At 42.2% G+C, this 22,330-nt stretch overlaps 1 protein-coding gene across 2 annotated transcripts; it reads right to left on the bottom strand.

Moving 5' to 3' along the window:
- Positions 1-6,573: 6,573 nt before the first annotated feature.
- Positions 6,574-18,295, bottom strand: NEFM (neurofilament medium). Of its 2 annotated transcripts, none has more exons than XM_040243277.1 (3): positions 10,707-18,295; positions 9,857-9,981; positions 6,574-8,671 (listed from the first exon to the last, which is right to left on the bottom strand). In XM_040243277.1, the coding sequence occupies exons 1-3, from the start codon at positions 11,784-11,786 to the stop codon at positions 7,066-7,068; spliced, it is 2,811 nt and encodes a 936-aa protein (XP_040099211.1). In that variant the 5' UTR covers positions 11,787-18,295; the 3' UTR covers positions 6,574-7,065. The 2 variants fall into 2 exon arrangements, with proteins under 2 accessions (XP_040099211.1, XP_040099218.1); XM_040243284.1 differs by lacking the exon at positions 10,707-18,295 and adding an exon at positions 10,409-10,526.
- Between the last annotated feature and the right edge of the window lie 4,035 nt (positions 18,296-22,330).

Genomic DNA, 22,330 nt, shown 5'->3' with positions numbered 1-22,330 from the left:
CTCAGGCTAGGATAGTAACAGATTATAGTGGGTGGGATGTGGAAGTGACATGTCCAAATTTGTCCAAATTTCTAACAAGTTATATCAAGGTACACTTTACTAGAATCATACAGAACTAACTAGATGTATGGAAATAATTTCATTTGGTACTTACTCATCTCCCTACAGCACCTGCCCCCCAAAACAAAGCTATATGCCTAAGGGCCTATGTCAGCGGTCAAAATTCCAATGGTTTTTAGAATGATCACCTTCCCCTTAAGTATTATTTTTACAAAGGGTTTTTGACCAAGTCATCTGTTAATTTTAAAAACTATGCTCCCTTCTAAGATAAAAATGTTAACTTGACTTACAGAAATGATTTAAGGAATATTACCTAAAACTAGTAATTTATTTAAAATATGATGATTTTCAAGTGATCTCAAATATGAAATTGAAGAGAACTCTGAGAACCTTGCACTATGCTGCTGAGCACAACCAACATGGATATGAGGATTTAAAGTTGCCTTCATAGGCCTAGTGCAAAACTGTTTCTCCTACTCTCAAAATTGTTTTAAATAATTTGCATCAAGAAAAATTTAAGCCCCATGATTATATAGGTGGATTATTGGTTGTCTAAGTAATTTCTATAGTTTATTGCAGTGCAAACTGCAATTATTTTCCACCCCAGTTCTCTATATGAACAGTAAATATATTATACAATGTATTATCAGAATACACTGAAGAAGGAATATATGTGCATATGAGTACATATCTATATTGTGTGCTTATTTTTGTTAACTCATTGCAATGCAGTCTGTATTGAAATAATATGTAAGGATACTAATGTTCTATTTGATATCTTCAAATTAAGTAAATTCTATACTATAGCTTTGATTAAATTTTAAATTTAATTCATTCAACAAATGAATTTGACAAGTTACTATGTACTTATTACAATGCTAGGCACTTTCTATAGATATTATCTCATTTAATGACCTGAGGAGCCATTTATAACAAAAATATTTTATTTATTTATCTGTCTGTGTCAAGTCTTAGTTGTGGTAGGCCAGATCTTCATTTGTGACATGCAAACTCTTAGCTGCTGTATGTAGGATCTAGTTTCCCAACAAGAGATGGAACCTGGGCCCCCTGCATTGGGAGTATGGAGTCTTAGCCACCTGACCACCAGGGAAGTCCCTCAGCAACCCTTTGAAGAGTATGTTCAGTTCAGTTCAGTTCAGTCGCTCAGTCATGTCTGACTCTTTGCATGAATCGCAGCACGCCAGGCCTCCCTGTCCATCACCAACTCCCAGAGTTCACTCAGACTCATGTCCATTGAGTCAGTGATGCCATGCAGCCATCTCATTCTCTGTCGTCCCCTTCTCCTGCCCCCAATCCCTCCCAGCATCAGAGTCTTTTCCAATGAGTCAACTCTTTGCACGAGGTGGCCAAAGTACTGGAGTTTCAGCTTCAGCATCAGTTCTTCCAAAGAAATCCCAGGGCTGATCTCCTTCAGAATGGATTGGTTGGATCTCCTTGCAGTCCAAGGGACTCTCAAGAGTCTTCTCCAACGCCACAGTTCAAAAGCATCAGTACTTTGGTGCTCAGCCTTCTTCACAGTCCAACTCTCACATCCATACATGACTACTGGAAAAACCATAGCCTTGACTAGATGGACCTTAGTTGGGAAAGTAATGTCTCTGCTTTTCAATATGCTGTCTAGGTTGGTCATAACTTTTCTTCCAAGGAGTAAGCGTCTTTTAATTTCATGGCTGCAGTCATCATCTGTAGTGATTTTGGAGCCCCAAAAAATAAAGTCTGACACTGTTTCCACTGTTTCCCCATCTATTGCCCATGAAGTGATGGGACCAGTTGCCATGATCTTCGTTTTCTGAATGTTGAGCTTTAAGCCAACTTTTTCACTCTCCTCTTTCACTTTCATCAAGAGGCTTTTTAGTTCCTCTTCACTTTCTGCCAGAAGGGTGGTGTCATCTGCATAGCTGAGGTTATTGATATTTCTCCCAGCAATCTTGATTCCAGCTTGTGCTTCTTCCAGCCCAGCAATTCTCATGATGTACTCTGCATAGAAGTTAAATAAGCAGGGTGACAATATACAGCCTTGACGTACTCCTTTTCCTATTTGGAACCAGTCTGTTGTTCCATGTCCAGTTCTGACTGTTGCTTCCTGACCTGCATATAGGTTTCTCAAGAGGCAGGTCAGGTGGTCTGGTATTCCCATCTCTCTCAGAATTTTCCACAGTTTATTGTAATTCACACAGTCAAAGGCTTTGGCATAGTCAATAAAGCAGAAATAGATGTTTTTCTGGAACTCTCTTGCTTTTTCCATGATCCAGTGGATGTTGGCAATTTGATCTCTGGTTCCTCTGCCTTTTCTAAAACCAGCTTGAACATCAGGAAGTTCACGGTTCATGTATTGCTGAAGAGTATGTTAGTGCCCGTATATTACAGATAGGAAAGTGGAAGCTGTCTTAGTTTGGTCTTCTTTAACAAAATTTCAAAGACTGAGTGGCTTACAAACAACAGAAATTTATTTCTCACAGCTCTGGAGGCTGGAAAGTCCAAGATCAAGGCTTCCTGATTCTGTGCCTGGTGAAAGCCCATATCCTGGTTCATAGATGACTGTCTTTTCAATGCTCTCATGTGATGGAAGGAGCAAGGGAACTGTCTGGGGTCTCTTTAACAAGGGCACTAATCCCGTTCATGAGGGCCCCACTCTCATGATCTCATCATCTCATACTGGCCCCACATCCAAAGGAACACAAACTTCACAAACATATTATCTATCTTATATATATATATATATATATAATATATATATCTATATATTACATATATCTATATTATATATTATATCTATACTATATATTAAATTAGTATATATTATACATTAATAATATAGTGGACCCACAACACACAATTTTACTGTCTATTGACTCAGTGTCTTTGCAAAAGGGCAGAGGAGCCCTGGAAGTAGATGAGTTTTGTGTTGATTGGATAAAATAATTCATTTAAAAATAGCTCCTCTTTTCCTGTGGGCCAATTACATAAACCACTAAGAAAAAATAACTTGCTCCAAACTGGAACGACCAACCTATTTGTTGTGGAAATGAATATCCTAGTGTTTTAATACTGTCTCTGCACTGACTGGCAATAGAAGGCGGTGCTAGAAATAACACTTTCCTTTTCCATTGACTATTAAAGTTACCAGGAGAAAGTGGCTGCCACATTTTTGTACACTGCAAGCTGTTGTGGTAGAAAGAATCACCACTTATGTTGTATCTGGATGTTTTACTCTTCTCATGATGCAAAGAGTGCCGTTGCATCATTTTATTTAATGTGAAGAGATTTGTAAGCATATTAAATGAAAGATGCATGGCATAGATCTATTTTCTTTCTTTCAAGCTGGAAAGAAAGAGAATGCAGTAAATCCTCCTTATAAATTGAGATGGGCACGATGGATGGGTTTGAGGGGCAATGTAATAGTACAGGGGTTAAGAATATGTGCTCTGGACATAGAGAATGGGATTGTGGACACAGTGGGGGAAGGATAGGGTGGGACAAATTGAGAAAGTAGCACTGATGGATCTATACTACCATGTGTAAAACAGATGGCTATACAGATGGCTGCTGTATAGCACACAGAGCTCAGCTCAGGGCCCTGTGATGTCCTAGAGGCGTGGGGTGAGGGTGGGTGGGAGGGAGGCCCAAGAAGCAGGATATGTGAACTTCCCTGGTGATCCTGTGGTTAAGACTCTGTGCTTCCACTGCAAGAGGCAGGGATTGAATCCCTAGTCAGGAAACTAAGCTTCCATATGCTACACAGTGTGGTCAAAAAAATTTTTTTTTAAAGAGGGAGGCTATATATACACACACTCTTATAGCTGATTCACTGTTGTGCTATGGCAGAAACTGACACAATGTTGTAAAGCAATTATCCACCAAAAATAAAGAAAAAATATATGCTCTGGAGCTGGACTATGTGGGTTTTCTCTTTTAGCTGTGTAACCTAAAGAAAGCTTAAAAAGAAAATCTGTGCTTCAGTTTCCTTATGCTTGAAGATTGAGAGCTAATCAGCTTTAGGACTTCTTACAAACCTTAAAACAAAATAGTATCTCTAAGGTAATTTACTGGAAAAGTAGAAATCCTATTATCAGTGGCTTGATGTCTCTGCAGCCAGAGACTGACTATAGGCAGAGAAAAAATATCCTAATTTCCTAATAAATTGGAAGTTTGTGCCTAGTTTTGAATAGAGCCTCTCCCTGTCACTGAACATAATTGGAAACATGAATTTCAAATTGCTTTCTCTTTAAATAGCAGTGCAATAATTGACATTGACAACAGAATTAGTGCATTCTTCAAGGTAAGATCATTGTATACCAAGTCATGGGTGTGTGTGCTCAATCATGTCTGACTCTTTGCAACCCCCTGGACTGTAGCCCACCAGGCTCCTCTGTCCATGGAATGTTCCAGGCAAGAATACTGGAGTAGGTTGCCATTCCTACTTCAGGGGATCTTTCTGATCCAGGGATTGAATCCACATCTCTTATGTCTCCTGCATTGATTTCTTTACCCTTGAACCACCAGGGAAACCCCTTACCCGAGCCATAGTCCACAGTAAAATATTGTTAAATTTAGGAATCAACTGAGCAGTTTGATATTTAGAAATGTCTTCTTGGCTTATCAAGGGTATGTTGTTCTGTTATTTTTAAAGAGGGCAAAACAATGGTCTGTTTTTTGGAATATTTAGAAATATTATTAAATTCTTTCCTTCTCAGAAAAGAAAATGAGATGATTAAAAATAAAATTATGAGCTGAAGGAATGTGTCTAGAGCTGAACTTTGGGTGGGTGGTCGGGTGTTTGTTGATTGATCCTGTCATTTTTAGACAGCATATGCTACACAAAGGGGTTTCTAAACTCACGAGGTAGCACTGTTATGAGAGTTTTAGGTGTAGACAGATGGAGATTTTTATAGCAGTGGCTATATATTTAGTAGGTATTTTAAAATTCAAGTAGCCTCTTCTATAGCAAATGCTATGTTGCTTCAGTTGTGTCTGACTCTTTGCGACCCCATGGACTGTAGTCCATCAGGATCCTCTGTCCATGGACTTCTCCAGGCAAGAATACTGGAGTGGGTAGCCATTCCCTTCTCCAGGGGATCTTCCCGACCCAGGGATCGAACCTGGGCCTCCCACATTGCAGATGGATTCCTTACCATCTGAGCCACCAGGGAAGGCCCTATTCCTACTTTAGGCAGCAGCTCCCAGACTTTTCTCTGGGGAAATACTGCTATCAGTCTTGATGGGGCTGTCAATCAAAGTGCTTCTTCCTCTGCTGGTCAAATGCATGCTCTTTTTCTGACTTTGCAATGAAGTGACAAAGTCTCAAGTTCCATTAGCCGTGTGACTGCGTGATGATTTCTGCTATCTCCATTCCTGGAACTGTCCTTCCCACCAAATGCCTCTTTGACTGATCCCTCCATCCTAGAATTTACGCTGTATTTTTCCAGTATACTCTTTTCAATGTGTAAAATTCTACATAACTAGAGTAAGTTTTTCTGATTACACTGAAAAATTCTTTTTCACTTTGGATGTTATTGCTTTAGAAAAAGGATTGTATTAACATAAAACATGGTGGTTTTAAAGAAAAAATATGTAACTAAGTAATGGTACAAATGATATGCAGAAATAGCAAACATTGTGAGGACTGGTAAAGGACTGATGATTGGAAAACATCATTACAATTATTGACATTAGCAACAAACTTCCTGGATGTATTCTGGGATTAAAACAGATATCTTGGAGAGCCATTAAAGAGATCATCCTGGATTGTATTATTGGGATGATCCTTATTGATAAGAAAAGAAAGACAGACTTGGAACAAATATATTTTTAGTGGTTTTAAAGGTCTATAACAGATATATTTTGAAAAAGGTGTGGTATTATTTCCATGGTCAAGATGAGACCTTTAAATTTTTTCTAACTTAATTTTTATTTTTTTCCCAGGACTTAAAACAACCCCCTCCCTCCAAACTAAAAACATTTACTGCTCATATCAGAGAATCCTGTTTACTTTTCCTAGGTGGAATATTTTAATTGGGACTTTATTTCCCCCAATTAGGAAAACACTGTAAGTATAAACCTCTATTGACCAAATTAAGAATCAGTGCTGCAGATAAGCATGTGTGTGTACCAGAATCATGCATTTGAGGCTGGGTGTTTCCTGTTAAGACTGTTAGAGGTTCCAGTCCTGCTTCTTCTGAACACATTTATATAAATGCAGTGAGGTCCTTTTGCCCCAACTCCAAGGAGCAAGTTAAGACTCTTTTCTTGCCCCTCCTACCTTGATGTTTTCTGAGTTCCATCAGAACACCTGAAGATGGAAGACTTCCATGCCCCTATTTTTATGTTTTTACAGATGCATTTTTTCAGCAGTTTTTCCAGTAACCCACTCTCAGGGAAATAGTGATAAGAAATGCAAGTCGTTCATAAGCCTCCCAAAATATTCTGCTTTAGGGAAAGAAGGGTCAGGCTGTGGAGAATTCACTTCAAATGACACAACCCGAAGCAATTGACTATGTTTCCAATATGACCTTTATTGAGCAAGTACTGCTGTGACGTTTAACATCAATCAACTAAAAGTTGCAAACTGTGCATGTCAACGAGGTTCTCCCATGAACAAAAGTCCTTTTCAAATGCACCAGTGAGGTAAACATAATTATTCATATATAGCTTTCTTAAGGCTAAGAGAGTCCTGTGTTTCATTTATTATTTTTGGCTCAGTTGGTTCTTTGCATAATACACCTCAAGACATTCCCCGAGTGCCCCCCTTCCAACAGCTTAGGAAATTGGCCAATTCCCCAGGAACATACAGTTATCATGCATTTGAATCACCCAAAGACTGGGAGTGGGGAGCACCCTGAGCTTGCATGCAGGTCCTTCATATTGCACAAAGTAAAATACAATGTCTGGAGCCCCCATGGGAGAACCCGTTCTGTTTTGAAGCTGTCAATCACATGCATTTTTGAAATTGTCATATGGCTTAACCTTTTGCGATGGACTCAAATATTAGTCACTCTGGGTGACCTCCTTTACTATGGCGTGTGAAGTGACTTTCTCTACCTTTTTAGTAGACACTAGTTTCTCCTCAAAGGTCTCTTCATGCTCTTCGACCTTTTGAGTGACGGTTACAGATTTGGTGATATACTTGGTAGCACCATCTCCCCCCTCACTGGTGATTTTTTCTACCATTTTGGTTACCACCACTTTCTCCTCACTTTTATCACCGCCCTTCTTTTCATCCGCTGGGCTCACATCTAGCCCGTTGGTGACGACTCCTTTCTCCTCTTCTCCCCCACTGCCTTTCTCCTTAGTTTCCTGTTCTTCCTCCTTCCCCTCCACCTCCCCATTGATGGCTATGTCTTCCTTCCTGGATTCCTTCAAACCTCCCTCCTCCTTCCCTCCCACCTCTTCCACTTTCTCCTTCTCCTTCTCTTTCTCCTGTGGCTTCTCCTCTTTGGCTTCCTTCTCGGGGCTCACCTTTACTGGTTTGGCGGGCACCTCCTCCTTCACTGGGGATTCAGCCTTCTTCTTCTCTGGCACATCCTTTGCCTTCTCCTCCTTTTTCTCTGCCTTCTCTTCCTTGGGAGATTCCTTTGCTTCTTTCTTTTCTTCTTCCACCTTCTCCTTCTGTTCTCCTTTCTCAGCTCCAGCTTCTGCTTTGGGTTTCACTTCCTCCACGGGTGATTTTGCCGCTGGGGACTTTGCCATCGGGGACTTTGCCTCTGGGGACTTGGCCGCCGGGGATTTTGCTGTTGGGGACTTTGCCATCGGGGACTTTGCCTCTGGGGACTTGGCCGCCGGGGATTTTGCCGCTGGGGACTTTGCCATCGGGGACTTTGCCTCTGGGGACTTGGCCGCCGGGGACTTTGCTGTTGGGGACTTGGCTGCCGGGGACTTTGCCGTGGGGGACTTGGCCTCTGGGGACTTGGCCACCGGGGACTTTGCCGTCGGGGACTTGGCCGCCGGGGACTTGGCTTCCTCCGGCTTCTCCACCTTGGCTTCTGCCACCAGCTTCTCCTTTGGAGCCACTTCTTCGGCCTTTTCCTCCGTTTTCTTTTCCTCCTTAGCTTCGGCAGCGGCTTCCTCTCCTTCCCCCTCAGCCTCTGTTTCTCCTTCCTCTTCTTGCTCACCTTCCTCTTTTTCGCTAGAACCTTCCTTCTCAGATCCTCCTTCCTCAGCTTGGTCTGACTTAGCAGCCTCCTCTTCCTCTTCCTCTTGACCCTCTTCCTCCTCCTTTTCTCCTTCCTCTTCTTTAAGTTCAGGTGCAGTAGCTTTCACTGGAGACTTTTTGGCAGCAACAACTTCTTCTTCGGCTTCTTTCTCCTCCTTTTCTTCAGCCTCCTCTTCCTTGACCTCCTCTTTCACGGAAACGGCCAGCTCCTCGGTAGTGGCCGTCAGGGCTTCTTCCATTTCTGATTTCTCATCTTCCACCTTGGTTTCCTCTATGATCTCCTCAACAAATTTGTGTTGGACCTTTAACTTGGGAGCCTCTACCTTGGTTTTCTGAATCTTACTGGATATGGCGATGGAGGGCTGTCGGTGTGTATACAGCGGCCCAGTGATGCTTCCTGCGAATGTGCTAAATCTGGTCTCTTCACCCTCCAGGAGTTTCCTAAGGAGACAGTCAAAGAAGACAAAAGGTGATTAAAATCTCACTGGGCCTTGTGACCTTCATTACAGTATGTGTAAGGTGGTATGTGTAAGGATACCTTTGAATAAACAGAATCACATGACATAATACTTTCATTTCACTAGTCCACTGTGTCATATTAAATGACAGAGAAGGATCTTCAGGGACAATCAGCCAGTCACTAACCACACCCAAAGTCCACTCCCTACCCCTAACTACTAACTCTCAGCTCTGCCTCGGTCCTCATTTGGTGCAATATGAATATGCCGATAAGCTCCCCAGAGGCTCCCCAAAAGACCGTTCAAGTCACCTTCTTGAGCATTTGGACTTTCAGGTGTATATGAAACATCTTTTAACAAATACAATATTCAAAAAATTTACAAAGCTATTTAGAATACATCAGAATTCAGGCTATATATGTCATAGCTAGGTGATAATATATATGTATTATATACATTAGTCTGTAATTTTAATCATAAAGTGTCTATTTTATGTAATTTTTCACCTTTCCTGAAAACAGATGGCTCTGAGTTGAGTGCAATTTATTCTTGTAATATGAATGACTTTATTGGGGAAAATAAAACTGTTCAGCCAAGAATTTTCACCTATGAACTTAACAGCAAGGTGACATCAGTATATATATATACCTTCTCTGGATGTCTATCTAGATCTAGAAATAGAAGTCTGAATAAAAAATATATATTCTACCAATCATATTTATTCCAAGCCAGATGATGGCCATAGTAAGCTGTGACTAAGAAAGGGATAAATGAAATGTCCTGGTGTTTGTCCTTGACATCATAAAGTTGAAAAATTGAAAGCACTAGAGAAAAATATTTAAAAAAATTAAAACTTTTTATTTCAAATATTCGGAAGGTATTTTTCACTAAAATAAAAAAGGTTAAGCATATGCACTGAAGTTAATCGGGGCTCTCCCTCAAAACACTTTTTATTCAAATACATTATTTTAACTGTTTACTTTTTTTTTTAAAGCTGCATAAAAGTTGCAGTTTTTTAGAGTAACTACTTATTAATTAAGAAAGAAAACCAGGCACTGAGTTAAGATTCCTGCAACCTACTTGCTTTAACTTAAGTGGTGAAGGTTCTGCCAACATGGCCTCTGCAGTGCGGCTAGTACTTTGGCCACGTCCGCAGTGAACACCCTACCTGTATGCGGCGATCTCAATATCCAGAGCCATCTTGACGTTGAGGAGATCCTGGTATTCTCGCAGATGACGAGCCATTTCCCACTTTGTGCCCCGAAGCTCATTTTCCAGCTGCTGGATGGTGTCCTGAAACCGACACGGCCACAAACTCATCCTTCCAAACAGCCACTTCTTTCGCAAAACACTTGCTACCCCCTCCAGCTTCCTCCCCTCCCTCGACTCCCTCCAGCTTGGCGTACTTCGGGTACTACTGCCAGACCCCGTCCCCGCTTAAAATAAAAATCTAAGGAACTGAGAAATAAACAGAATCAATAAGACAATTAGACGTTTCCTGGGCGTGTCACGCACTAGGACCAGGGAATCTAGAACGTCTCAGCAGGAAACAAACATCCATGGTGAACCCCCACGGCTGATCTGGCCCTTCCCATCTTAGCCCTTTGGGCTGAAATCAATTTTGGGAATTCTTCCGATCGCAGCTGGAAAAGTTGAGAATACATAAGTTTCTTCACGCCTCTCCTAAAGTTGCTGCTTTATCAACTACCCCAATGTATACCTCTTACTTGAAACTCGCAAGCGTGCAAAACTAGAACTTCCGAGGAAAAGAAGCACGTTTTGGAAAAGGCCGAGGCTCTTAGAGCTAGGGATGGTGTACGGGGGAGGAGTGCGAAGGGGACGCGAAGGGGCGAGGAAGCTTTGAGCTTCCAACTTGGCTCTGCGGCGAGCGCGCGCGCGCGCACTGGCTAGCGGCCGCTAGGGAGCGCGGCGGAGAGCTCGGCGGGGCGCGGGCCTGAGTGTCGGGGGCGCGCGGCGCTGGCGCTGGCGCAGGCTGGCCGCGCAGCCGCGGTTCCTACCTGGTAGCTGCTAAGGTCGTGGTTGTGGCGCTCCTCGATGTCGCTGAGCTGCCGCTCCAGGGACTCCTTGGTGCCGCGCACTGACTCGAGCTCGATGCTCTTGGACTGCAGCTGGCGCCGGTACTCGGCGATCTCTTCCTTGGCGGAGCGGATGGCTTCCTTGTTCTGCTCGGCCGCCTCGGTGAGCTTGGCGTAGCGGCACTTAAACCACTCTTCGGCCTGGTGCATGTTCTGGTCGGAGTGACACTCGAGCTGGGAGCGGATCTCTTTCAGCGCCGTCGAGATGTCCGTCTTCAGGTAGTCTTTGCGCTCCACGGTGATGTGTGACGCTTGGATCTGGGCCAGCAGGTCGGCCACCTCCTCCTCGTGATTGCTCCGCAGGAAGGCCACCTCATCCTGCAGCGACTGCACCTTCTTGTCCAGCTCCACCTTGACCAGCGACGACTCCTCGATATCTTTGCGCAGCGCGCGGATGGCCGCCTCGGTGTCGTCGCGCAGCCGTGCCTCCTCCTCGAAGCGCTCCTTGAGCCGGTGGATGTCCTCTTCCAGGTGGTCCGAGTCCAGCTGTACCTGAGCCTTCTCGTGGTTCACCATCTCCAGGGTGGCGCGTAGCTCGCGGATTTCCTGGTCGTACGCGTCGCCCAGCTGGGCGTGCGAGGCCTGCTTCTGCCGCAGGGCCTGGATCTCCGCCTCGATCTCCTTGTTTTGCTGCTCCAGGTAGTGGACCTTCTCGATGTAGCCCGCGAAGCGGTCGTTCAGCCCCTGCAGCTGCTCCTTCTCGTTGGAGCGGGACAGCTTGTAGTCGCCGCCCGGCCCAGAACCGCCGTTAAGCAGAGACGAGGACTGGCTGAAGTCGAGGCTGCTCTCGGCCGAGCTGAGCATGGCGGAGCTGTAGGTGAGGCGCGGGGCCAGCGCGCTGCGCTTGTAGGAGGAGGACACGGTGCTGGGCGAGCCGCGGGACCACGACTGCGAGCGGAAGCCGCTGGACGGGGAGCCGCTGATGCGGCTGAAGCTCGAGCGGGTTTCGGTCACCCGCCGGTAGGCGGACGGGTTGCCCAGCGAGTCCAACGTGTAGCTCATCTTGGAGGCCTCGGGGTGTGTGGCTGTCACAGCGTTCTGCTGGCCTCGCTGCAGCCCATTTATAGCCGCGGCGGCTGGTCCCCGGGCCAGGGCCCCGCCCCGTGGAGGCGGCGGCCGAGAAGGCGGGGACTGCGGGCACCCGGCCGGGAGAGGAGGGGGAGGATGGGGGGTGAAGAGAGCCCAGCAGTGATTCAGCGCCCGCTCCACGTGGGCCCACGCCTCATCGGACCCTGGACTTCACTGCCTTGGGCCCGGCCCCTCCCCCCAGCTCTTCTTTCGGTACCAGACCACCTGTCTTTTCCCGAGTCCACCTCTCCATTTCTCTTCACCTTCAGATTGCATTTTACACCCTCGGTGGGAATATTCACTCAAAGTGCTTTCTTTGTTTAGTCACTCTCCCGCCGTTCGGGCAGCTTTTCTAACGACCCCCTGGCCACCGTCGGCCGGCGGGGGGGCGCGGCTGCACTCTTATCCTCATACTTTTCTCTTCTTTTGCCCTTTCTCTCTTACTTTTTTATTTACCCATATTCTGTGCTTAATCACTTCCCCCTGTTTTTGGCATCTCTTCGCCCTCCCACTTTAAGCCTTCTTTAGCTCCACTCACTCCTCCCTTCTTTCAGAGCCCCTTCCTCCTGGACCTTTTTCCCCCCCCCGGCCGGGCGCCCCACCTTCTCCCTCCTCCCCTCCCCCTTCCTCCCGCCCCTCCTCCAGCCTCGTCGCCCCTTGCCTCCCTCCCCTTCCCCCACTCCCTGTCTTAAAGCAGCCCGAGATGAGCGCAGGCCCCGAGTTGGGCCTAGAAGAGAAAAACAAAAAGACTTTGAGCAACGGTCAGCCTGAAGTCTTCGGGAAGGGGACAAAGCGGATGGGCTGGGGTATTTATTTGTTATAAAAGTGGGATAAGGCGCTGCATTCTGCTTAACGTTTGGGGGACGTCCGCAACTTCCGCAGGGGCAGAAGGTAAGGCGCTTGTGTTCGCTATGGCGCCGGCAGCACCAAGGACAGCGCCCAGCACGGCTTGCTGGAAGATTCAGCCGCCCTGGGGGTTTGTCGCCCAGCATTGCTAGTCTGGTTAGGTTGGCGGGGGTTTCCGCCCTGCTTTCTATAGTAGTAAATACGGTTAAAAGCCAGTTCGTAGTGACTCTGAAGGAGCCAAACTGGGATCGCACGTAAAGATCTCTCTGCAATGCAGGGTTGGCACAGAACAGACTGCAGATTTGAAAACAAAATTCTTTAAAGTCAGGTAACAGAGATAATATACTTGTAGCCAAGTTTGAGTTTTCTAACATATGATGGAAGCAGGAAATCAAGACATACAGGACTTGAAATTTGAAGGTCAAGTACTTTTTGGAAAGGGGAATTTGAAATCTGTTGAGATGAAAAGTCCAGGGAAATATAGTTTATGATAAGTTTGAGCAGAAGCAATTGCTTTGTCATCTTTCTGTTCAGTAGTCCCTGTATGTAACTGCCATGACTGAAAAGCACTGAGTTAATTTCAAATTAATTGGAAAGTTCCCAAACGGATTCACCACAACTTTGAATAAAACCAGATTTTTTCCTTACAGTTAGATTTTAGTGACTGATTTGCTATAGACTATCTATATTTTTAAACATGTTTACTTAAATAAGAAACCTACACAGACTTCCTGCTGTCTGGTTCGCTGCTAACTGTTAAAATGTCCCTTTATTTTGCATTGTGCTTTGGGGGTAATTCAGAGTAAAAAAAGTTCAGAATACTGCAAGACAAAGTGAAGTGTAGAATGCCAGTTCAATAACCATGCTTGCTGGGACCACAGGCATAAGTGACTGCCTGCAAAATGCTTGCTAAGAACAAACCCATTGCTTGTGAAAAGTCGAGACCCCAGACTTCAGTGTATTTTGTTTCACAGCATGCTTTTTCTAGTCCTTGTTTTATTAAGTGATGAGGTCCTCTTAGTAAGTAATCAGAAAAATCTTAGGTTTCTGGAGGTTTTTACTTTTATAAAATCTCTTGGTCTTTTTGTATTTTAAAATAGAATGGGTTAATTCAGGGAATTTCTTTTGGCATATTAATGTGAAACTGCAGCACTGCAGGCTCTGTGAGGAGAGGGTGTTCTGGTTTGCTAAGAGAGAGGTTATCTTTCAAGCAAAGAGAGCCTGTGTGTCAAGCTGTTGCGAGAGACAGGTGACAGCAGAATGAGGGGACTGACTGGTGACTATTGCAAGAAGATTTTCTGGCTTCAGAGGGATAAATTAAAAATAAAAAAAAAGAGAATTCCCTATCCTGTAAAGTACTGCCAGTCTCCAGGTTGGACTCTGAGAGGTGTCATCAGATAAAGCTAAGCACTACTTGTGTAGTAATTATGCTTTATTTATATACTTGGTACTTTCTTATTAAAAATATATATAAACCCTTGTTAGTTTCCTGTCTCACATGCACTGAAAGCACTTTCTGCAGTGAGAGCAAATGGTTAACCAGCAGGCGGCTGCTGTTAGTTTTCTTTCAGGATTTTGAAAATGAGATGACTCTGCAGAGAGAAATTTACAAAGGAACACAAGTCTAACTTCACAATTAGCCTGCTTTACCTTGTATCTAAGCTGGCTCAGAAACTGTTCAGCTTTTAACTGATGACAGAAGGAAGAAAGCCTTGTATACAAATGAAATAATGGCTAACTACTCAGGCTAAGTCCAGTTAGTGTCTGCAGCTTAAAATTGTAACTTCAGTGTCACAAGAAGTATTGCTCAGTCTGGCCATGAGATAATGCAGAGAATTATAACAGTCACCTTATCAAGGAAAAAATGTCCATGACTTAAAAAATACTTGTTCTGAGGACCTGCTGGAAACTATACTGTTCTGAGCCCAGGAAACTATACTCAGTATTTTCTAATAACATATAAGGGGAAAGAATCTGAAATATATATATATATATAATTGAATCACTTTGCTGTACACCTGAAACTAACACAGCATCGTAAATCAACGTACTTCATAAAAATGAATGAATTAATTAAAAAAGATTGATCCAGTTCCAGATTTAGCAAAAAGTTTTATTTTACATCAGACTTTTCACTTTAATCACTCTTTCTGAAGGTGACTTGAAGGTTATGCTGGTCAGTGAATTTAGTATATAAACTTTTTTTAAAAAAAGTTATGACATTCTTTTTCCCCTCTTTGTCTCATGTTTTTGAAGAACATTGACTACCTTAATATTTTATATAGAAAGAAATGTAAGCTTTTGCATTTTTTACCTTAATGACATTCACTAAGGCTACGGAATCTTCTGAAATTATCAAGAGAGAAAAGAAGCATAAGGAGTTATTTGAATTTACAAATTGTTGAGTCTGACAATAATAGTTTTATAATTTATTCTAAACAAGAAGTTACATGTGATTTAGATAAAAGACATTTTAAATGAAATTATATCTGTGTTGCTGTACCAGTAGCTACACTGTATTTTGAATCGATTTCTTTCCATAGAGAAATACACAGCATGCTATGTGTTCCTTCTGTAGGTAAAGTGAAAATGTTGACTTTGTAATTATGAGATGGCTATTGTGACGTCTTATCTAATGATAATGGAGAAATATTCTTTGCACAAGGGGTTTATTCTTTGGGTCAAAAATAAGGTTAGGAAAATAAGAAGTTGGACATTTTCTTCCTCCTTTGTACATTTCCTTCCATTTTAAAGAATATGTTTTTGAGACACAAAAATTTAAGGAGGATGTGAGGACTGGCCAACAAGCAAGATGCTTCGGATGGAAGACACCACTGTGAAAGTGGTGGGCTGAATCTATTTCAGACTAGATGATCTGGACCTTGTCCCAGTTTGCTGTGATGTCTTGAATCTTGTCCTTTTGCCTGGAATCTGATTCTAGAACTCATGATAAGTAATTTTTTAAATAAATTGTCCTTTGCTGATTGTTTCAGGGCTTGTTGATGTAGGAAACTCGGGACTGAGTCCCTTGGGGTGGAACACAGGCAAAGTGAAAACTATAATACTTTTTTCTACTGGAGCCTCGGAATGTCAAACTTGAAAAGGAGCCTGGACTCTTGGTCTTTTTTGATTTGAAATGTTGAAAGCAAAATAAAAATATCCTCAAGGAGGAAGCTGTTTCTTGCCAAGAATTGGGACATATATATCCCTATTGTCTTTAATTAAAACAATTTCATCTGAAACACAGGGTCCTTTTTCTAACACTAAGCACTGAAATGGTGTTTGTTTTGTTTTCCTGGACAAATATATATATATTTTTTTCTTTGAACACTGCCTTGTATTTCTGTGAGTGACTGCTTTTATGAAAAGTTAATTTAAGTGTATATAAAATTAAAAATATTTAATATCTTTCTGTTGTTCCAAATATAAGCTTAAGCAGTTTTGAAATTCTGTATCAGAAAATATCTTGTTTTATGGGGGAAAGACTTAGTTTTCAGCTTTAACATAGCTTGCTGATTTTCTTTTTTTCTTTCTTTTTTTTTTTTTTTTGCTGTGTAATGCCTTCACCTTAACACCGGGAAACAGTTTTGTGAAAGCCAGAAGAAAAGGACTTAGAATTTTAAAAAAGTATTTGAGGTAGCTTTCCTAAAAGTGAATCTAAAAATAAGTTAAGTAGATGCCTAATGAAATAGCATTGTTGTATTCATTTTCAGCATGCTTTTAATGGGTAGTGTTGGCTTTACCGATCAAACGGCAGATCTTGTAATATGCACTTGAATTTTTAAAACCCTGCATCGAATGTAACTTTGCACCAGTGCAGCCGTGTAGTATTTATGGTATATTTTATCCCTAGCTTACGAAGGCTTGTCTTAACAAGAGGCATATTTTTTTTATTAGAAACTCTTAATTAAAATGAACCTTGTAAAACTGAAGTAGATCAGTGATCTATTATCTTTGAACAAATTTCTGAGACGACCTAAGCCCAGGACATAAATTCAAAAAGCAGCCTCACCTAACAAGTCTTGTTGTCCCAGGACTGGATTCTTTCTCCATGATCTTAGCGGTTCTAAAAAAGCAGTATTCTTTCATTATCCTCAGGATATGGACTTCTTGTCACAGGCATCTCTTTTCACTTAGATTGTCGAGAGTCTCATAATATTTTAAAATACTTTAACTCACTTTTTTGGTTAAAATTAACTTATACTTGTAGAAATTTAAAATTCAGAGAAATAGTAATTGAAGTATTTTCTTCTAGTTTTTCCTCTGTAATTTAAATATAGAGGGGATATTTCTGTTTATGGAATTTCATACCCCGCTTTATAAAGTAAATGTATCTCAATATGTAACTTACTATTTTAGAGGAAAGAATGTGGTTCTGTCTTGAGATCTGGGTCTGGCTAAACATTGACTTTCATTTTCCTCTTTAAGAAAGGATATAGATCAAGAATGATAACATAATAACAATAATATGAGTAATAATAATAGATCAGGATATCTAATTGGGTCTGTGTATTAATTTCTCTCTTTCTCTTTCTTTCTGTCTGCCTCTCTGTCTCCTTATTTATTGAGAGAAGTGTCATCGTGAAGTTGGAGGCGGTGATGTGATAGTCAGAAATGGTGACCTGTAATCTGGCCTCGTCAGGTCTGAATACTGTATTCTTTGTATTCTAATGGTATCCTGAATCCCAAAGCCATCATCATCATAATCATCACCATCAGATTCTCTATGTGAATAACACTTTACATCAAAGAAGCAAAGCATAACTATGTTATCTCATCTGGCCTGAGTACCAGGGATAGACAGGGTAGAACATAAATTATTATTTCCATTTTACAGTTGGTAAAACTGATGAAGAGATTCGTCCAAGGCTACACATCTGGTAAATGATGGAGCCAAAACTAGACCTCAGATTTATTTATTTATTTACTTCTTTTAAAATTGGAGTATAAAGCTCTACAATGATGTGTTAGTTTCTGCTGTACAACAATGTGAGTCAGCTCTATGTATACATATATTCCCTCTGTCTAGAGCCTCCCTCCCACTCTTCCGATAGCAGGGCTAACATAAGAAAAAAATTTCTTTTAGTAGGGCATCAAATCCAGTCTCCACCAGCGTGAATGAAAATTAAAGGTAGGCAGATATTAGCAACATCAGCAACAATAACTGGTATTTATTAAGTGCTTACTAGGTGGCCAGCACTGTGCCAAGATTTTACTGGATTATCACACTTAACTATTGCAACAACCCTTTGAGGTGACACCATTATATCTCCATTTTGTGGGAAAATGCAACTGAGCACACAGGCATAGAGAGGCTAAGTGCCTCACACAGCTAGATGTGGAATGAATCACTGAATGTCGGACTCTGCAGGAAAGCTGACCCTCACTGCAGTGTAATGCTACTTCAACATCCAAACGGTCCATCTTAAACATTTTCATTTAAAACTACTTACTGTTAGATCATATTGGAAAAACCAAGGACATACACTATGAATTCTTTTGCTGCCTTTTCCACCCATTTATATAAATATGAAACATGTTAATATTTTTCAGATACCATTATTTCTTGCTTTGTGACTTTATTAAAAATATTAAAAATGAAAACTTCGGATTACTTGTCTTTTTTTCATCCTAGGTTACTTTGCTTCTATGTAGTTTGAAGGACATTTAGCTCATTCATTCTAGTCCTTGATCTGGTGGATAGTATCCTTAATCCTTTATCTATTATTTTATCTAGTATCTATAATTCATGTTTACCTGCACTTTTGGTTTAGTTTTTAGGAAGTTTTAATTTGTGTTATACATTCATTTATCATATCATTCATTTGCTGTATAGCTATATACTTACATACGCTTAAATTGAAAATCTTTAATTGTTATGTGTTCACTATTTTTTGTAGATGTGAAACTTTTGAAACCAAATCTACTTTGAGAAAACTAATAATAAGCATTTGAATTTCAGCAGAAGAAATAGCTTGACCCCACAGTCTTCATCAGGGAAGGCTTACAATGGAATGGCTGGCAGGGAAGCAGCTTTTTAAATCTATTAAATCAGTGAAGAGAGAGCCATGAATAATTTTAAGTGAATCTCTTGATTATCTATTTCATATACTAAAATCATGGTTATGTGACTGTATTTATATAGGTTGCCTGGAGACAAGTCAGCCTTAATCCATTTTTGTTATTTATGGGATAAAGTGTGCTCACTCACCCTTATTTTCATTTGTATAAATCTGCTTTGGCTTCTGCTGTATCATATAAGGTCAAAGAAGAGAACTATTTCCCATATTTCCTAAACAAAAGTTGACCTTGAAAAGAAACAACATGTATCTTGCATTAGTTATGATAGCAATCAGCTTCTGGATTCAGATTATATAAAATTATTAGGAACTGAATGCCTAGTGATGAAATTCTTCCTTAGCCACTGTGACTCAATACAGTTTGCTGTGTTTTCTCCTGTTTTCTGCCAGTCTACATGGTCCTTTCCTTCTGTCATGTTGATATACCTTGGAAATTTATTTTCTTGGAAACTCATAAGAGTGACAAGTGCGCTTTAACACAGGACATGTGCATGTAATGATCAAGGCTTTAGGTGTTTATTGAAGATCCCGCATCAATGAGAGCCTTCTGCTTCTGGGTTTCTGGTCTCATTTGTACTCCTATGACTTGGCTCTTGGAAACTTTCACTTTTCCAGATCTTTTTCATTTTTTTCCAGGGAAGGATTCTTCCTCTCCATTCCTGAGGCTATGTTTGTGGTCTGGTTAGGTACTACCACCTGCTGGACATTTAAATAATATCTCAACTCTCTCACTAAACTTAAAATTCCAAGGAGTAGATAGCAAGTCTTGTATGTATTTTCAAGCCCCACAATGTTTTGACTTTTCACAATGTATGGGTTTCCCAGGTGGTACAGTGGTAAAGAATCTGTCTGCCAATGTAGGAGAGGCAAGAGACGTGGGTTCAATCCATGGGTAGGAAAAATTCCTAGAGTAGGAAATGGCAGCCCACTCCAGTATTCTCCCCTGGGAAATCCTATGGACAGAGGAGCCGGGTGAGCTACAGTCCATGGGATCACAACTAGTTGGATACAACTGAGCACACACACACACACAATATTTTACCAATAATAGATGCCTAAATCAATGTTTATTGCATTAATGAGTAAATGAAAATGAAATTCTACATTTTTTTTTTCTTTCCAAAACTTGCTTCCAACAAACACCAGTCTCTTCAATACCAGGCACTGTGTTGGGCAGGATAAACATATTCTTTAAAAAAGTTAATTTATTTATTTGTTTATTTGTCTGCACCAGGTCCTAGTTGTGGCACATGAGATCATTAGTTGCAGCATGCAGGTCTAGTTCCTTGACCAGGGCTCGAACCTGGACCCCCCGACATGGGAAGTGTGAATTTTTAGCCACTGGACCGCTAGAGGAGTCCCGAACACGTTCTTTTTTGTTTGTTTTTGTTTTGTTGAGTGGCATGTGGGATCTTAGTTCCCCAACAACAGATCGAACCTGTGATCCCTCTGTATGGAAGGCAGAGTCCTAACCACTGGACCATTGGGGGATTCACGGATGAATGCATTCCAATGGAGAATTCAGGCACATAAAGACATAGTTACCATGGGGTAACTGTGGGGCCACTATCTTTAGCTATGCTGAGTGAGTGAGTGAAAGTCGCTCAGGAGTGTCTGACTCTGCAACCCCGGGGACTGTAGCCCGATAGACTCCTCAGTCCATGGAATTCCCCAAGCAAGAATACTGGAGTGGGTAGACATTTCCTTCTCCAAGGGATCTTCCCAACCCAAGGATCGAACATTGCAAGTGTATTCTTTACCATCTGAGCTACCAGGTAAGGCCTTAGCTATGCTAGAGATAAACAAAGTGGAGAGAAACAAAGTGTATCACGGGAACATGAGAGGATGAGCAACTAAACCAGTTGGTGATAAGGTTCGAAGAGCCTTGGGGAGAGCTTTCTGGAGGAGGTGACACCTGAGGTGAGTTTGGAGGTATAAGTAGTGCTTAGATAAAGAAGGGGAGACAAGCAACCAAAGGCACTGGATTGAGGGCAGGATCAGTGCGCTCAATGAGCTGTGAGTAGAATTAGAGGGAGCCTACAGCTTTGACTGGAGGGGAGGGAATGCAGCCTGGATAGAGAGATAGCGTTGTATAACCCAGCCTGGAGAAAGGCAGATACAGTCCAGGCAGGAAAGAGAGGGACAGGTAATCTAGGATAGAAAGAGGCCATATGGAGTTACTTGGTGGTCCAGTGGTTAAGACTCTGTGCTTCTAAGGCAGGGGGTGTAGGTTCAATCCCTGGTCATGGAACTAAGAGCCCATATACTGCACAGTGTTGCCAAAAATTTTTTTTTTAATTTAAAAAACAAGAAAGAGGACAAAGAGGCAAGGTGGACAAGATCAGGGACAAGTAGCCTGGGCTGGAGGCTGAAGCAGAAGGGAGACCAAGACTATGTAGTGATGAGACCTTTGAATTTTACTTAAAGCTAATTAGAGTCAGTGAAGCACTTAAGAAAAATTTTAGACAAATCACGTGGACAAACATGAGCAGAATAGTTTAGAGAATGAAACGGGACTGGAAGAAGAAAAATCTGTTTGCAAGCTATAGCGATCGTGCAGATGAGATTGGAGAAGGGTGTCAATTCAGAAAGGTGGGGTGAGAAGAGGCAGGGACAATGACAGAGAGCACAAGATTTGGAGAAACAGATGAATGGTGAGGTCATCCTCTGATTTCATTTGCCCTGACTGCTGTCACGAATTGCCACAAACATGGTGGCTGAAAATAACACAGATTTATTATCTTATGGTTCTGGAGGTCAAAAGTCTAAATTCATTCTCAGTGGACTAAAATCAAGGGGTTGACTGGACAATGTACCTTCTGGTGTGTGTGTGTGTGTGTGTGTGTGTGTGTGTATGCTCAGTCGAGTCCAAGTCTTTGCGGTCCCATGGACTGCAGCCTGCCAGTCTCCTCCATCCATGGGATTCTCCAGGCAAGGTTACTGGATAGGTTGCCATTTTCTTCTCCAGGGGATCTTCCTGCCCCAGGGATCAAACCTTGCATTGCAGGTGGATTCCACTGCACCACTTGGGAAACTCCTCTGGTAGCTCTAGGGAGAATCTATTTTCTTGCCTTCTCCAGCTTCTAGATGCTTTTATGTTCTTGGATGCATGGCCCCTTTCCCTATTTTCAGAGTCAGCAACAGCACATATCTCTCCTCTCTGATCTCTGTTTCCTCTCACAATTCCTTCTCCTCACACTCTGCCTCTCCTGCTGTACATGCTGAATCTGGGGTGTCTGTGAGGCTATTGCATGAAGAACTTTCCAGGTGTTTGAATTTCCTCGTCTAGAAGGGAAGACCCACTCTCTGTGGGACAAACAGTCCATACCATGTCTCATTTTCTTTATTTGTAAAACAGCAATAATAATGGTGAAAAGTGAAAGTTGCTCAGTCATGTCTGACCCCTTGTGACCCCATGGACTGTAGCCCACCAGGCCCTCTGTCCTTGGGATTTCCCAGGCAAGAATACTGGAGTGGGTTGCCATTTTCTTCTCCAGAGGATCTTTCCAACCCAGGGATCAAACCCAGGTCTCTTTCATTGCAGTCGGATTC

This window comes from Oryx dammah, unplaced genomic scaffold (genome assembly GCF_014754425.2).
Source record: "Oryx dammah isolate SB20612 unplaced genomic scaffold, SCBI_Odam_1.1 HiC_scaffold_1, whole genome shotgun sequence".
Lineage (NCBI taxonomy): Eukaryota > Metazoa > Chordata > Mammalia > Artiodactyla > Bovidae > Oryx > Oryx dammah.
The sequence above is the reverse complement of the archived record's forward strand: the minus strand, read 5'-3'. Positions and strand labels throughout refer to the sequence as shown.